The sequence below is a fragment of the Eublepharis macularius genome, chromosome 3 (assembly GCF_028583425.1).
Source record: "Eublepharis macularius isolate TG4126 chromosome 3, MPM_Emac_v1.0, whole genome shotgun sequence".
Classification (NCBI taxonomy): domain Eukaryota; kingdom Metazoa; phylum Chordata; class Lepidosauria; order Squamata; family Eublepharidae; genus Eublepharis; species Eublepharis macularius.
Window position 1 is genome coordinate 86,124,359 of NC_072792.1, and position 16,396 is coordinate 86,140,754.

Consider the following 16,396-nt stretch of genomic DNA (forward strand, 5'->3'; position numbering starts at 1 on the left):
ATCCCAAGAGAGTCTGGATAAAACGAGCTGACTGAAAACGGCAGCGCTTCAGCCTAAGGACCATGCCCTTAATCCTGGCCGCCCTGTCTGAGGGCAGGAAGCCAGCATTCTTGATCCCATCCAAGACTACCCCTATAAATTGTACAGACCGTACTGGGGTCAATTTTGACTTCTTCTGATTAACGAAAAGACCTAGCCTAAGACATAAATCTAAAGTCAGGGATACTTGGGTAAACACGTCATCAGCAGAACTACCGACCAGGAGCCAGTCATCCAGGTACGGGAAGATTCGACAACCCTGTAACCTCAGATGGGCCACCACCACAGCTATACATTTCGTAAAGACCCTAGGAGCAGTAGCTAAACCAAAGGGTAAAACCCGATACTGGTAAATTTTACCATCATAAGTAAAACGTAAATACTTCTTGTGTTCAGGAAAAATGGAGATATGGAAATAAGCGTCCTTCAAATCAAGGACAGCAAACCAGGAGTGTCTAGGTAAAAGGGTCAGAACCATTTGCAAAGTGACCATTTTAAATTTTCGAATTTTTATCAGTTTATTAAGGGCCCGTAGGTCCAAAATGGGTCGAAGACCACCATCTTTCTTTTCCACCAGAAACAGGTTAGAATAAAACCCGAAGGGGGCAGGATCACGGGGCACCTCTTCAATTGCACCCTTCTGAATCAGGGTGGCCAAATCAGTTAAGATCTCCGTATGAGGAGGTCCTGAAGAAAAGACAGGGAGACGCAGGTAAGGTAAACTCACGAATTCAACTTTATAACCATACTGAACAATATCAGAAACCCAAACATCGGAACCGATGGACAGCCACTCCCTCCAGTAAGCATGTAGCCTGAACCCAAACATAGGCTCAGGTCCCTGTAATTGTCAGAATTGCTTCTGGGCGTGGGGGGCGTCCTTAGCCTGTTGTTGCTGAGAACCAGGCTTGGGACGGTGACCTTGTCTGCGCCTGGAAAAGGACTGTTGAGGGCTCTGGTAATTCCTCTGAGACTGATACGAATACCCCTGATAAGGCTGGTACCGATATGATCTGCCCCGATGAGAAGACCTGAAGTAAGGTCTCGCAGGATGCTGAGGAGCCTGGTGCAAAATGCCATAGGACCGTGCCGTGAGACGATCCGTTCTCTTTTTTGACAGATACTCATCCGTCTTCTCAGAAAAAAGGAGCGTCCCTTCAAAAGGCAAGTCCTCCACTTTGTTCCTCGTCTCGGGCGGGAGAGCAGTCGTGCGGAGCCACGCAAATCGTCGCAAAACCACTGAAGAGAGCAAGGAACGTGCGGATGTATCAGACAAACTCCTGCTCGTATTAATCTGGTGTCTTGAGAGGCGGGTGGCCTCCTCTTGAATGACACGCAGGAGGGTCCGCTGATCCTCAGGGAGTTTGGGGAGGAAAGCTGCCACTTTCTTCCACAGGAAGAGCTGGTAAGCCGACATCATAGCCGCATAGTTAGCCACTTTGAATGTGGCAGAGGTGTACAATTTTCTCCCCAGGGTATCAATTTTTCTACTGTCTTTGTCAGTAGGAGCCGACATGGAACCCTGTTTGCCTCTTGCCTGCATCTCCTCAGTGACCAAGGAGGAAGGAGGCGGATGGATCGTCAAGAAGGGATGGTTCTCGTCCTTCGTGCGATAAAGGCCTTCCACTTTCCGGTTAGTGGCGGGGATAGAAGCAGGCTTGACATTGAGCTTCTTCCATAACTCCACAAAACCGTCGATCAGCGGAAAGGCTACGGAAGGTGTGGAGCCCGAGTAGATATGCTGGTAGATCTTATCAGTAAACTTCGACTCCGTAGAGGTCGTTTCCAAATCCAGCGCCTTAGCCATTCGCTGAAGCAATTCATTGTAGGCCCTGAAGTCGTCCGTCGGCGAAGGTTCTTCCGCCGGGCCAAGTTCAGCATCAGGTGAATCCGAAGGAGGGGACTCATAAATCCTCGGTCGGTCTTGATGGTAGCCGGCCTCAGAAAGGTGTGGGGTTCCACGAGAGTCGCCATAGGATCGGATCCGAAAGGAAGGAGAAATCGAGTCCCTCCGAAAAGAGCGGTCTGATCGGAGTGGGCTATCCCCCAGATAGTACGAGGCCGCCCGGCCCCCACTGCTGTATCGGTCCCTCGATCGGCTCCAAGTCGGGTACGGGCTGTATCGACGGTCCGATCCACTCCGATAACTCCGACCCGATCTGATGGATCCAGATTCATGGGAGGTCGATCGCGGACGTCCCGTAGGGGTCGGGGGCTTCTCCATCGGAACTGGGTCTTCCTGAGAAGAGGTCGCCAGGGCAGGAACCGGGTCGGGATCCTTACGCCTCTTCTCCGGTGGGTCGGAACCAAGCGCACCCGAAGTGGTCGGCAACGGAGAGGAGAGTAACTGCTCCAGAACCGCCTTGTCCCTCTTAGAAGAGTGTTTTCTCTTCTTCTTCTTTTTATCAGAGTCGGACGGAGCGGATGGTTCTCCCGTTGTCTCCGAAGCGACTGCACCCTGAGACGGTGGAGGCGTCGGTCTCGACACCGAAGGTGTCCGACTCCGAGACGCAGCTCGATCCAAGGCTGGTGCGGCAGATGAAGTCGAGGGTGGTCGGCTCCGAGGGACCTTCGGAACCGATGGAGCTGGTTCCGACGCGCTCCGAACCAAGGAGGACGAGCGATCTCTCGGTCTCGACTCCGAATGACTCGGGGAAGGTAAGGCGCGAGGGGTCCTCGAGCTCACGGTTTCGGTCGGCCGAGGAGTGGATCCGGGCGCAGCAGATGGAGGTGCCTTCGCCGGAGGGTCCACAACAGACATAGCACGTTGCCAAAGCGAGGCGTGCAAACGGTCCGCCCTCTCCGCCCTGGCCTTCGAAGTAAAGGCACGGCAATGTTTGCAGGCCTGGGTATTATGGGTTTCCCCGAGGCAATAAAGGCAATTAGAATGGCCGTCTGACCTGGTCATCTTTCGATTACAGGAGACGCATCGTTTGAACAGAGCAGTATCTGACATCGCGAACGAGTAGAAGAGCCAAAAACCTCATCTATCGGCGGCGAAAAGGAAACTGAGGGTATGTGTGGGGCGCTCCGCCTTCTATAGTCCATTTAGGCGGGAAAATGGCCGCGCATGCACGGTGGAAGGCGAGAGCGCCCCCTGGTGGTTTTGAGCTATAAAAATCTCCGGTATCGGCAGGCCTGCGCGTGCGCAGTCCCATGTGGGACTGCACAGGAAGACCGTGGATGAACCAATTGGTTCTTATTGTTGGCACTTTTAGCCAAAATTGGAGGTACTGAGGAGGCCTGTTCTGGGCACTGTAGTCCTTTATTAGCGGCCTTTGAGACCTTGGAGTCGGATATACCATAGATGGCTGACTCCCATAATGCTTCTTTTAGGCAATAAATAATGCCGTTTTTAGGCACTTTCATGCTTGGCTTTCAGCATGAGTTGCTTGCACATGCCACAGTGCAAGGTATCGTGTGCCTCTCCTAGGCACATTAGGCATTTATTGTGCCCATTGGATTGGGCCATCTTGGAACCACGAGACACTTCTTGAAGAGTGCCTTCGAAGTCATCTTCCCGTTTTTTAACTTCTGGCTCAGATTTGAGGAGGAGCTTGAAGCACGTCCTCCTTCAATGGCAGCTAAAGAACAACTGAGGGAGGGATCCGTTATCCCTGCCTTTTATAGCCACGCCCACTCAAAATGCATGAAAAAGCTGGGAGAGCATCTCGCATCTTTTGGAGCTTTGATATGTCTGCGGTGGGCCTGTGCATACGCAGTTCCCATGAGGGACTGCACAGAAGATATGATGATGAACACTAATATTGATCATTGCTCTGAATGGGGCACTAATCTGTCTAGAACAGAGGTCTATAAGAGCAGTTGTTGTTATTATTAGTATCCGTTGACCGAGAAAACAAATGACAAAAAGCTACTATGAATTCAGTAACACTTTTAAATGACTTTGCATTTTATTAATCACATCACATCTAGATACATTTGAAAAATAGCAAAACATGTGCAAGGCATTAGTTATTGGGTCTACATAAGGTACGTTTGCTTATCCTAAGATATAAAAGGCATACAGTGTTGCCGATGACTCACTTTTTATCCTGGCGCGGCGCAGTGAATTGTCAGCAAAACTGCACCTGCGCCAAGATAAGTCTGGAGAAGCAGCGGCCAAGGCCTCCCTGGCGTGGCGGCCTTCTCTGTCCCTGCAGGTCCTTGGGAGGGGTGCAATGTGGTGCTGGGCCTCCCTGATGCCTCTGTTGCCATGGAGACGGCAGGGAAGTGTGGTGTGACGGCATGGCCCTCTGGAGGCCTGGCGTGGTGACAGGAAGGTGGTACAGCTCCCCAGAGGCCCAGGAAGGCCCAGCAGGTGACGGGAAGGCCTGACGTGGTGGCCCAGCCCTCCAGAGGCCATTTTCTAGATCCAGTCATTTTTACAACAGGACAGGTTGCTAGTTTATCGTACTAAGTCATTTTATGAGAGGGATGGTCAATCATTAGAGAATGGAAATCAGGTTGATGGGTAGACAGTACAGGCCGATGATTTCACAATAGAAGAAAGCTTCATAAGTTTGTATAGTTTGGAGTTACTGGTGTAGTTGCCTAGAACGACTCTTTTACTAATCCAGTTAGCAGCCAGTTGGTATGCGTGGGAATTCACCTTGATGCCCAATGTGCTTTCAGTTCTTGACAGAACAATTGATGGATGCTTATTTGTTTTGATTTAACTGTTTTTCAGTAGTAAGTTGGCTCCTGAAGGAGCTCACAAGTATGAGAATCTAACACAAATAATAATGTTGAGCTTTGGCTTCTAATGTATATGTTGCCTGATTCTGTGGACACACTGAGCAATGAGTTAAAAAAAAAACGCTTTAAAAGGGTAAGGCTGTGCTCATCTCCAAAGAATTTTGTTTTGACATTCAAATAGGATTTCTAATAGTTTGTATTATAAGTGCATGTTTAAGGAAAAACAATCAGAAAATAAATGCTGGAAAAAAATCAAAAAGTACAGAACAACAAATCAGTACACAACAACAACAACAACATCAACAAAAGGGTACCTAATTCCACCTAAATAGGTAAGACACTGACAAAAAACACAACAATTAGATATAATGTAACAATCAGCTTTCATAATGATTAAGACATTTATTTACACTACTCCGAAAAAGAAATTAAAAATATTAAATGAAATTGAAATTGCCAAATAATTAGCAAAAAGTCAATATAAATGTAAAACTGTTGACGGATTAATCTTTTACTGGAAATACCTGAGGAGGTAGGGTCTTCAGAGAAGTCTGGCAGTTCTTCAGGGGGATCACCATAGAAAGAATTGAATTTGTGGCTTGATACTGCTGCTAGTACTGCACCCTGAATAAATGAATACCTCAGGTCACAAAATGCACATCATTCTAGATTTCTTGAGTGCCACTACTGTAAGGACAGAGAAGAATCTGAGAAATTCAGAAACACAAGTAAAATATTGTTTACCTATAATTACTAGTCTTTTGAGTGTCCATCTGTGCAATCACATACCTGAAGTCAACACCTGCACAGAACCAACTTCAAGAACATTCTAGAATTCTAGCCAGGGAGCTGATGCTCAATCTTCCTCTCCTCAAGAGAAGACCTGAATGCCTCATTTCCCCTTTGCAACACAATATTTGTCAGAAATTGAGATACACACCAGTAGGGTAGAAGGATAGTAGGTTGTGTGGTTAGACCTCAGTAATGTGGAAAGATCCTGTTTTTATTCTCATGAATTCTGCAGTCCCCATAGATGTTAGCTAACGTTTGGAGAAGGGTACCAAAAATCTCAGGAAAACAGTATGTGCAGGATTGGATTAGAGGAGAAATTGTTTTTTTAGTAGTAGATGTATAGACCATTTTCTCGTTAACTGGAGAAGCCTGGTTTTGGTGAAGCCCATCAGTGGGTGAACTGTGGGTATCTTGTGCAGCACCCCTCCACATCTTCACAAATTCATTCTTTTAAGAATTGGGGAGCTTGACCTCTCCTGCCGCAAACCAGGTTGTACTTGGTGCTGACTGACATTATGCACAGGTCAGTACAAGGATGACATCATAATGAAGAAATAAAACAGATTTTGAGAGTTCATTAACCATTTTTGGGCCACTTCAGCCATTCTGCTAAGAGTGTCTGCACCGCACCCACAGCAAGAACCTGCAAAGTATTAGGAAGATGCAGTATTATGCAGACACAAAGATTGCTCACTCTGCAACAGAGGGTTCTACAAGTTGCACCTCCATGTTGTTGTTTTAAAATTTGTGGCCCTATTGTCTGTATGCATGTCAACGATCTTTATCAGAGTAGTGAAGAAAGGATGAGGGCTTCTATATGGCCAAGATCTTTAGACAGTTTATGGGCATAGCCCTTTTGTTGATGTTCACCAAGAATTAATAATGAGAAAATGACAAAGGTGTCCAATCCCAGAAAATGACCATTAACTGTGGAAGTGGCACATCTTGAAGTTGGTGTTGACAGACTTGCCATCCATAAAGTAAGGCCAGCAGTCAGGTTGGAATGATAATGGCCTGGATTACAAGTCACAAAGGGGACAGAAAGCTCAGAGAAACTACACAATATACTATAAGTGCTAGTGCTGCAATCAGAGGAGTCACTGAAATACAGAAAGGTACCTGTGATGGACTGAACAAAATCACTGACTGAAGGGACAATGGTGTTCACCTGATTACATCTGAAGAAGATATCTAAAGAAGGGAGCTTTGGCTCTTGAAAGCTTATATCCTTGAAAAATCTTGTGGGTCTCTAAGGTGCTGCTGGACTCAAAACCTGATTACATGAGAAGTAAATCCAACTGTGGACAGTGTTACAATAAGAGCAGCACCAATAAACCGATGATGTCAAGAGGACACTAAGGAGGATTCAAAATAAATATAGATAGAGAAGGATTTGAACAAAACAATCAGACAATGAACTGCTCAATGGAAATGGATGTGAATATTCCCTATCCCTATTGCAAATCAGTTGTCTAAGGGAACACTAACTTGAGACAAAGAGGATAGCCTGCAACAATTGACATCTTTTCTCTGTTACAAAAAACAAAAGGGTAGAACAGTGGAAGTAATGATTTCTTAGGGCTAACTAGAGCTATTTTCTCTGTTGAGGTCAAAAGGAAATGCGGAAGTATGTATCTGTGAAGTCTATAGAGAGAAAACTGTGTGCTCAACTAAATGCTACGGTTTCTTCTGTTTATTTTAAGTTGTATTCCTTTCTTTGCAAATGTAGCTGCCTAGATTTCTTTATCAGGACAGGAATGGAATGGGGAGAAGAGGAAACTTTAACCTTCCCCTCCTCTGCTGTTTTATTGCTAGGAAAAACCACCCCTCAGTTGCTTTTTATCCCTACTGGGGAAAAATATACAGGTACTTGTAAGTTTTCCCCATTAGGAATAAAAACAGCTTGTAGGTAGTTTTTTCTGGTGAAAAAATGGCAAGAGGGAAAGTATTAAAGATTTATTCTAACCTTATTACCATTTCCTCCATGATAAAGCCATCCCATGCAGCTGGTTTTGCAAAGGAAAATAATGTCTTTATGGAAGAAATTATCTGCAGCTGAGCCCTCTGATGTTGAGAGGGCGAAGGATATCAGTCAATGAAATAAACCAGAATCTTCTGGGTTTCATAAAGAATTTGACATAGAATTCTCCCAATAATATCAAGCTGTCAAGCTTCCTTTTCTGTCAAGGTTTTATGGGAGGCTAGCAACTTTTTTCTTGAAATGCTTCAACACCAATGAAGACAGGAGACAATAAGTAGGAACTGTGAGTACGCAGGAACCACTGACTGGTGTGTTATCATCACTACAAGAATCTCCTTGTGGGGAGGAGCAATATATTTGACAAGAGCTCTAGAATATTCTTATCATTGCTTTTCTGTATACAGGCAAACACAATATGAGAGACTGCACAGAGATTGCAAAGAGATAACCTATTTGCTCTTGATAGGTCTGTAACCATAGAAACATGGAAAGCACTATAATTTAGCCCATTTTGGCTGCAGATAGAGAGACTTGTTTTGCCCTGTCCCCTTGCTTGGAATAGAGACATTTGAGTATACCAAAAAAGGAAATTTCTGAAAGATTTTCATGAAGATACAGCTGGAACATTAGGCAGATTTTAACATAACTAGCTGGCTTGTTACTCTGTTACCTTCAGTTTTCTTCTTGCATTGAATTTCCTCAGCTGTTCAACAGTTTCTGGAAGGTGAATCTTGTATGCATAGCGATCACGTTCCTACCAATAAATAATGAAAGTGTTAAGCTTAACTTATGAAATTAAATTATTATCTAAAATATTTAAAATTAAAAACCTAAAAAATAACTTATAATATGGGTAATGGATGGGGGGGGGTGCGCATAAAAGATGTCTGGATTAATTTTGGATTCAGATTTGGGGACAGCATGCTTTTCGTTATTCCAAATTTTTAAGACTTATTAGCATTTCAGGATTTTTTTCCAGGTACCTTCCCTGGGTCTTCAAAATCCAAGACTATTTTAGTTATTGCTGTCCTCATTCTCCCCTCTCCCCAGCCAAGGCAGCAGGAGCAGAGAGGAAGCCGGTCTTACCCAACAGCTGTCGGGTGGGGGTGGGTCTCCTTCCCTTTCAATTTTAAAAGACCGTTATTTTCCTATGGGAAGACATGGCCTCCAAAATCAGAGGTCCAAAGCCTCTTTGGAAGCTGTGCAGAGCATATGGTTGCCCACAGGCCTGGAGAAATCAGTGTTGTATTTACATGTAACTGCTGTTCATCTAGGTCTTTGTGCAGGCACACATTGGGACTGCACAGGCACAGGCTGGCTGCAGAGAAAGATTTTTCAAGCTCTCAAAAGTAGGGGGCGCTCTGCACCTACAACATGAATGCACGTGGGCATTCCTGTTGAAATGTGGTGTTGCTAGGCAGAGCGCCCCCGATTCCCTCAGTTCCCCTAAGCCACCCAAGGTAAGTATAATTACGGTACTCTCACAGCACAATAGGAGGGAATGTGTGCCTACCAATGTTCCCTCTAAACTTTGCAGTGTTGTGAGCTAAAAATCTACTTTGTGAGCCGAAACAAATAAAAGCCATTAGGTGAAACGGCCACAAAAATCAGAGTATACTTCTGTATAAAAATGGATATGTCCATGCTGATTACAAAGGGGTAGTTGTATTAGTCTGTTGCTGCAAAATAAAGCAGACACGCAATGGCACCTTAAAGACTAGCATGTTTATTTCAAGATGAGCTTTTGTGAGTCAGTGCTTACTTCTTCAGCCTCCTTCTGCGCCAAGGTCAAGTTAAATGACGCTTTCACCATGGTGGTGGCTGAGGCGCTACCTCCTCTCCTCCGCTCTCTGGGGCTGAGGGGATCCTAGCAATTTCAGGCTGCATGGGTCAGGCCAGACCCGATCACTCAGCTCTGCTCTGTTCCCCAGCTAGAGAGCCAGCAGTGGCTGGAGGCGCTCTCTGGCACCACCCTGGGGGCCAAACCAGCCACAGCCAGGAAGGGAGGAGAGAAGTGGGATGAGGCTCCATCCCTGCTCCATCCCTATAGGGCCCGCCTGCAGATGCTGGCTGACTGGGAGGGCGGGGCCTCCTGAGGGTTAGTATCTGTGAGCTACATCTGAGAAGCTGTGAGCAGAGGAGTCAGAATCTGTGAGTGATTGCTCACGTGCTCACATTAGCGGGAACACTGCTGAAGACCTAGATGAACAACAATTACAGGTAAGTACAACACTATTTTCATCTTTGGTCTTCTGTGTAGTCCCACATTGAGAGTATAGTAAGCTACTCACCAATGGAGAAGGGTGTGAGATATTAGTTGAAGAGACAGTGAAGTGCTGCTATCCCTACTGATGCATCCCTTCTTGAATGTGTGTCAACAGAATAGTGCTTAATGAAGGTGTCTGTTGAAGACCATGTGGTGGCCTGGCAGATATTGTTGAGTAGAGTTCCCCAAAGGAAGGTGGCAGATGAAGATTGTGCTCTGGACGAGTGAGCCTTGATCATCACCGGACATGGTACTTTGGCGTGTTTGTTCGCTGTCTTGATTGCTGCCACAATCCATCTGGATAAAGACTGATGTGCCATGAGCAGACCCTTATGTGGGCCTGCATAACAAATAAAGAGATCCTTGAACTTTCTAAATGCTTTGGTTTTGCGCAAATAATAAAGTAAGGCTCTTTTGACATCCAGTGTGTGGAGTCATTTCTTGGACTTTGAGGATCAATGGGGAAAAATATTGGTACGGTTACCTTCTGTTGGAGGTGGAATCTTGAGACTACCTTGGGGAGAAATTCAAGGTTCGGGTGTAGAATAACCTTTTCCTCAAATAACTGTATAAAGGAGGGATCTGAGTGGAGTGATGCCAGTTCACCACCCTTCGGAGAGATGTCATCGCTACTAAGAAAGCTACCTTCCAAGAGAGTAGGGAGATATAACAGTGGGCCAATGGTTCAAATGGAGGCATCATCAGTTGTGCTAGGACTAGGAAGAGGCTTCACTGGGTACAGAAGGTGCCCTAGGGGGGAACATATTGTTGATCCCTTTGAAGAATTCTTTGGAAGCATAGTGAGAAAAAACTGTTCTGCTATCTACTGGTTCATGGAATGCTGAGATGGTCGATAAGCAGACCTTGATAGAAGATGCAGCAAGGCCTTGTTTCAATAGTGTTAGTAGGTATTCGAATATGAGATTCAAGGAACACATGAATGGAGAATACTGAGTATCAGCTACCCATGACACAAAATGGTTCCATTTATGGCTATAGGCCCATCGAGTGGAAGCCTTATGGGCATTAAGTAGGACCTGAGCTACCTCCTTAGAAAAGGAGGTGGAGGAGATTTGGGGGGCGGGGGGTCAAGAGCCACACTGTGAGCCTGAGGGCAGGTACATTGTGGTGTAGGACCTGATCTCTGTGCAGGAGGTCTGGGACCTGTGGGAGATGTCTGAAGCACCTCTTGGCCATAGTCTACAGTGTTGGAAACAAATCTCTGTGCGACCAAAATGGTGTAATGAGGATGCAGTGGGTGCTGAACTGCTGGATCCTGCCTAGCACCTTTGGTATTAGGGGAAGTGGTGAGAAAGCATAATACAGGCCCAATCCCAGTTGATTTGGCATGCACCTCCCAAGGAGTTTGGGTCTGACCCCACTAGAGAACAAAAAGTCCTGGCTTTGGAATTGGCCATTGTGGCAAAGAGGTCGATATCTGGGAAGCCCTAGTCTCTAAAAACGGGGTACAGGTGTTGTTGATTGACCACTCATGTTGTGGTGTGATTGAGAGCCAGTTTGGTGTAGTGGTTAAGAGCACGGGACTCTAATCTGGAGAGCCGGATTTGATTCCCCACTCCTCCACTTGAAGCCAGCTGGGTGACCTTGGGCTAGTCACGTGCTCTCTGGAGCTCTCTCAGCCCCACCCACCTCACAGGGTGTTTTGTTGTGGGGATAATAGTAACATACTTTGTAAACTGCTCTGAGTGGGCATTAAGTTGTTCTGAAGAGCGGTGTATAAATTAAATGTTATTATTATGTTATTATTATTCTGCTGAGAGAATCCACCCTGACATTTGTAGTTCTCACTATGTGGATAGCATAGGGCATGATGTTGTTTTGGATAGCCCATTGCCACAGTGCTTTTGCCTCTGCGCAAAGTGTGAGTGATGCTGTCCCCCCCTTGTTGTTGAGATAGAAGAGTGCAGTGGTATTGCCCGTGTGGACTTGCACTGGTATTGCCTGTGTGGACTTGCACTATCTTGTCTCGTAGAAGATCTGCAAAGGAAACAAGGGAGTAGCAAACTGCTATTAGTTCTAGAAAATTAATATGCATCCTAGATTCTGATAGTGACCATTTCCCCTGCACTGAGTTTACCACATTGTGCGCTCCACCCCAAGAGGGATGTGTCTGTTGTGAGAGAGAAGTTAGGGAGTAGAATTTCAAAGGGCACACACTTAAGGAGATTTGTGAGAGGTCCACCAAATTAGAGATCTAAGAATGGACTTGGGGATGGAGAACTTGGCTTGTTGGGAAGTTGACAGTGGGTCAAAACATTCAATGAACCAGTTTTGTAAAGGTCTCATGAAGAGACAAGCATGGAGGACCACACTCGTGGTGGAAGTCATGAGCCCTAAAAGTCTCTGGATAGTCAGGGCCGGTTGAAACTGTACGGCTTGGAAACGTTTGTCTAATGCACAAACGACATTAGCCCTGTCCTCTGGTAGAGGGGCCCTCCCTGATATAGCATTAGATTTTGCCCCTATAAACTGGATAGATTGGGACAGGACTTCTTCCAATTTATAACCAGGCCTAGTGATATCATGGTCTGGATTGTTAAATGAATGTGTTCTTAGAGGAGGGTCCTGGTTTGGGCCACTAGAAGCCAGTCGTCCAAGTATATAATAAATAGCTTTTGGCTCTAAGAAAGGCTACAACAACTGCCATGCATCTGGTGAACACTCGTGGTGTGGATGACAACCCAAAGGGTAGGGCTGTATACTGGAAAACTTTTCCCTGATATAGGAAATGAAAGTATTTTCTGTGGTCAGGGTGGATGGTGATGTGGAAATACACATCTTTAAGATCTATTCCAGTGAACCAATCACTAGGTTTCAAGTACTGTATGACACAAGTGTAAGCATGCGAAACTTTAAGAAATTTATTTAACTTTCGAAGGTCCAGGATGGGGTGGGTTCCCTCATCTTTTTTTATCAACAAGGAAATAAAAGGAGTAATAGAGGCTTGTGTTGAGGCACTTCCTGAATCACTCCCTTGGTCAACAACTCAACTACTGCAGGGTATAAGGCCTGTGCCAAGCAAGTGGATTCATTGCATGGAGGAGACAATGGAGGTAGGTCCAGAAGGCATAAGCGATACCCCTGGCTTATCACCCAGAGGACCCAAGAGTCTATGATGATTCCTTTCCAGTTGTTCAGGAAGGGCACCAATCTGTCCAGAAAAGACAGGGGAGCTGATGGTTGTGGGGCAGTCAGTCAGAACAGAGGTTTTTTAGATTGAGAGGTCTTGGGTAACTTAAGTTGTATTTGTTTTGGTTGTTGTTTGTTGGAACGTTTTCCTCCTGATCTCTGATAACATGAATAAGGTCAGTACTGTTGGTAGTTGTACTTGTTGATAGTTGGGCCTGCTTTGATAATGGTACCTGGGTTGTTGGTAATGCTGCTGTCATTGAGGAGCTGTGATGACACCTAGATATTGAGCAGTTTGTTAATTCTTTTTCATTTGTTGAAGTGCTTCCGAGAAAAGGGATTTTCCCTCAAAGGGGACGTCCTCAATTTTGGCTCTTTTGTTGTTCAATAGGGCAGTAGAGCGCAGCCAGGAGTGATGGTGGAGGACTATGGAGGAGGCCATTGACCTATCTGAGCAGTCTGTGACATGTTTTCCTCCCGCCATTTGCTGTTTGGCTAGTTGCACTGCTTCCCCTTGGAGGAGCCTGAGAAGAGCTCTCCCTATCCACCAGGGAGGAACATGATCCCAAATGTGCCTTGGACTGCACCTCTTCTGCAACCAAGGAGGATGGTTGTAGGTGGTTGAAAAGGAATGCACAGTCTTATTAGTTTTAATTTGTAGAGGTTTTCAACTCTATGAGAGGTAGCAGGCATGGATGCTGGTTTATCCCATATGCTATAGGTGATATCCAACAGATCCTCTACTGCTGGGAAGGCTACCGAAGCAAAAGAGTCATTGTATAAGGCTTGTAGGACCTTGCTTTTGGGTTTAGAGGTAGACGCTGAGACATTCAAGTCTAGGGTGCATGCCATTCTCAGCATCTGTTCTGAGAATAGTATGAAGTCATCTCCTGGGGAGGATGATGTTGTCCCTCCAATCAGTTTAGTATAACAATAATGAGGGAAAGTGGTCCCCAATACACACTAAATAAAGGAGGAAATTCCTAAGAGACCACTAATACAATAATGAAAATTGTCTCAGTATAAATAAATACAATTTATAGGTCAAACCAAGTGTAGCAATATTTTGGTCAAAACATATGTAATAATGTAATATCCTTCTACTACAATTGAGCAATCGTTTGTTCATATCACAACCAGAGCCTGTGGAGAAATCACGTTACTAATCTTCAATAATTGTCTCTTGTCACAATGTCCCTTTCATGTAAGTATCAATCATCTGTTGATTTCAATAATTGTCTCTTAGATATGTTTTTCTGTTTTTAGGCAGCATTTCCGCTGATATCCAATGATGGATGAGTATGCTCCAGGAGGAAAAATTCCCAAATCTCCTGGGCAGTTGGCAATATGCTCCAGGAGGAAAATTTCCAAATCTCCTGGGCAGTTGGCAACAGGTGCGACAGCTCTTTAGCCAGCGCGTTTCGCAGTTGCTTTTTCAAGCCAAGAATTCTACTGCCTACAATATGATAAACAATCTATTTACAACAGATGTGCTATACAAAATTACAATAAATCATAATAAAGTTACAGTAAAAATATAATTCAAAATGCAATGTTTCCTTTACTTACTCCATTCTTCCTGGTCTTTTTATGTGAGGCAATGGTGATTATGCCATTTTCTCTAAGTACTGCCCAACCATATCATAGTCACAAATATAGGTTGCCGACTAATTAGAGGGATGATTAGAATGACAGTGCAACACCAAGTTAAAGCAACAGTGCATTATATTGTAATTTACAAAAAGGCTGAGAAATCAATCTCCTGATTTAACCCGCTGGGTGTAAGACTTCTAAGTCTAAAAATCAATTTTGCTTCCTGTTTCAATAAGGTTTTATGCTGAGGATAACCCGTGGAGACAAAAGGGACAGAGAATTTAAAGTCCTGCTCTGAATGTTGAGCCTCATTGAAATGTGCTGCCAGTGGAGCCTCCAAGACTTTATTCTTTATTTTAGAAATATGTTCCTGTATCCTAATTCTTACAGGGCGTTGAGTGCTGCCTACATAATGTAAGCCACATTGGCATGTAATAATATACACTACATGTGCAGTGGAGCATGTTGAAAAGTGTTTGGTGAATAAGGATCTCCCTGTATTGGGATTGATAATGGAATCTACACCCCTTACTAGGGAGCACACATTGCAATGACCACATGCATGGTGGCCAATTGGAGAAATTTTCTTGTTTCTTGGCTGGAAATCTGAATGTATTAGTCTGTCTTTGAAACTGAAAGTACGTCTATATCCCACTGTGGGAGGAGCCTCACATCCAGGGATGCTCTGTATAATGTGCCAATTCTTTTTAATGATTTTTGTGGTATCTGCTGACAGGGATGTATAATCTATGGACCACTTAATATTGTCTGGATTTTCTCTGTATTTGAGTAAGTAAAGTCTCTCTATGGAAATTATTGGATCTAATTCTGGCCCTATTTATGACCCTGTTTGGATATCCTCTGGCAACGAACGCTTCCTCCATACTAGTGGCTTCCCTGACAAAATCTGCGTTCCTAGTGGAATTCCGTTTTATTCTGAGAAATTGACCAAAAGGGATGTTGTCCTTTAATGGTGTGGAATGGAACGATGTGTAGTATCTGTAATTTTACGGAAGGGTCTGACCCCCAGCTTGTTGTCAGGCTGCTTGTAAACTACTACATCCAAAAAATTAACGCAACGTGTGTGTGCTGTCCAAGTCAATTTGATATTATTGTCTATGGTGTTCATCCAATCAGCTAGTGGTTGTGCCCAATGTGCTTCTGACAGCACCAAAAAACCTCATCAATATACCGCCCATAAAATAAGATACGATCAAAAAATGGATTATGGACAGGATTCTGAATAGCAGTTTCCTCCAAATGTGACATATAAAGATTTGCGACGCTGGGTGCCGCTGGGCAGCCCATCACAACTCCCTTCGTCTGAAAATAAAACTGGTCCTGAAATCTGAAATAATTTTTCTCTAATATAATGTCTAAGAAATTTAATAAGAGAGGGGTGGGTGGAGTTTGATGCGGTCTTGCCAAGAGATATACTTTGATAATGCACCTAGCTTCCTCATGTGGGATGGAGGTATACAATGCCTCTACATCCAATGTCATCAAACAACAAGTATCAGGGATGGTCAGAGCTTCTATTGCTTTAATAAAGCCAGTGGTGTCCTTAATGTATGATTTGGTACTTTGTACGGCAGGTTGTAGAATGAAATCTGGGAAAAAAGATAATGGTTCTAGCACTGAGTTGGAGCCTGACACAATCGGGCGTCCAGCAGGGGGTCTCTGTGGTTTATGTATTTTAGGGAGTACATAAAATACTGGGGTTCTGGGGGCATCATCTGTAAGACCTTTAACAGTCATCTCATCCAATTCCCCTGCCACGAGGGCTTCCTCCAAAACCACTCTTATGATACGCTGTATGTCTGGTAAAGGGTCCCTTTTTATGGGTTTGTAATTTATTCTATTATTGAGTTGAGACT

At 44.6% G+C, this 16,396-nt stretch overlaps 1 protein-coding gene across 4 annotated transcripts in view; it reads right to left on the reverse strand.

Moving 5' to 3' along the window:
- The window catches only part of CASK (calcium/calmodulin dependent serine protein kinase), a 361,240-nt gene that overhangs the window by 132,122 nt on the left and 212,722 nt on the right, over positions 1-16,396 (reverse strand). For all 4 annotated transcript variants that reach the window (XM_054974058.1, XM_054974057.1, XM_054974056.1 and 1 more), the window contains exons 9-10: positions 8,181-8,264; positions 5,262-5,361 (exon numbers count right to left, since the gene is read on the reverse strand). In XM_054974058.1, the coding sequence (XP_054830033.1) occupies positions 5,262-5,361; positions 8,181-8,264 (184 nt within the window). The remainder of the gene's footprint in view (positions 1-5,261; positions 5,362-8,180; positions 8,265-16,396) is intronic.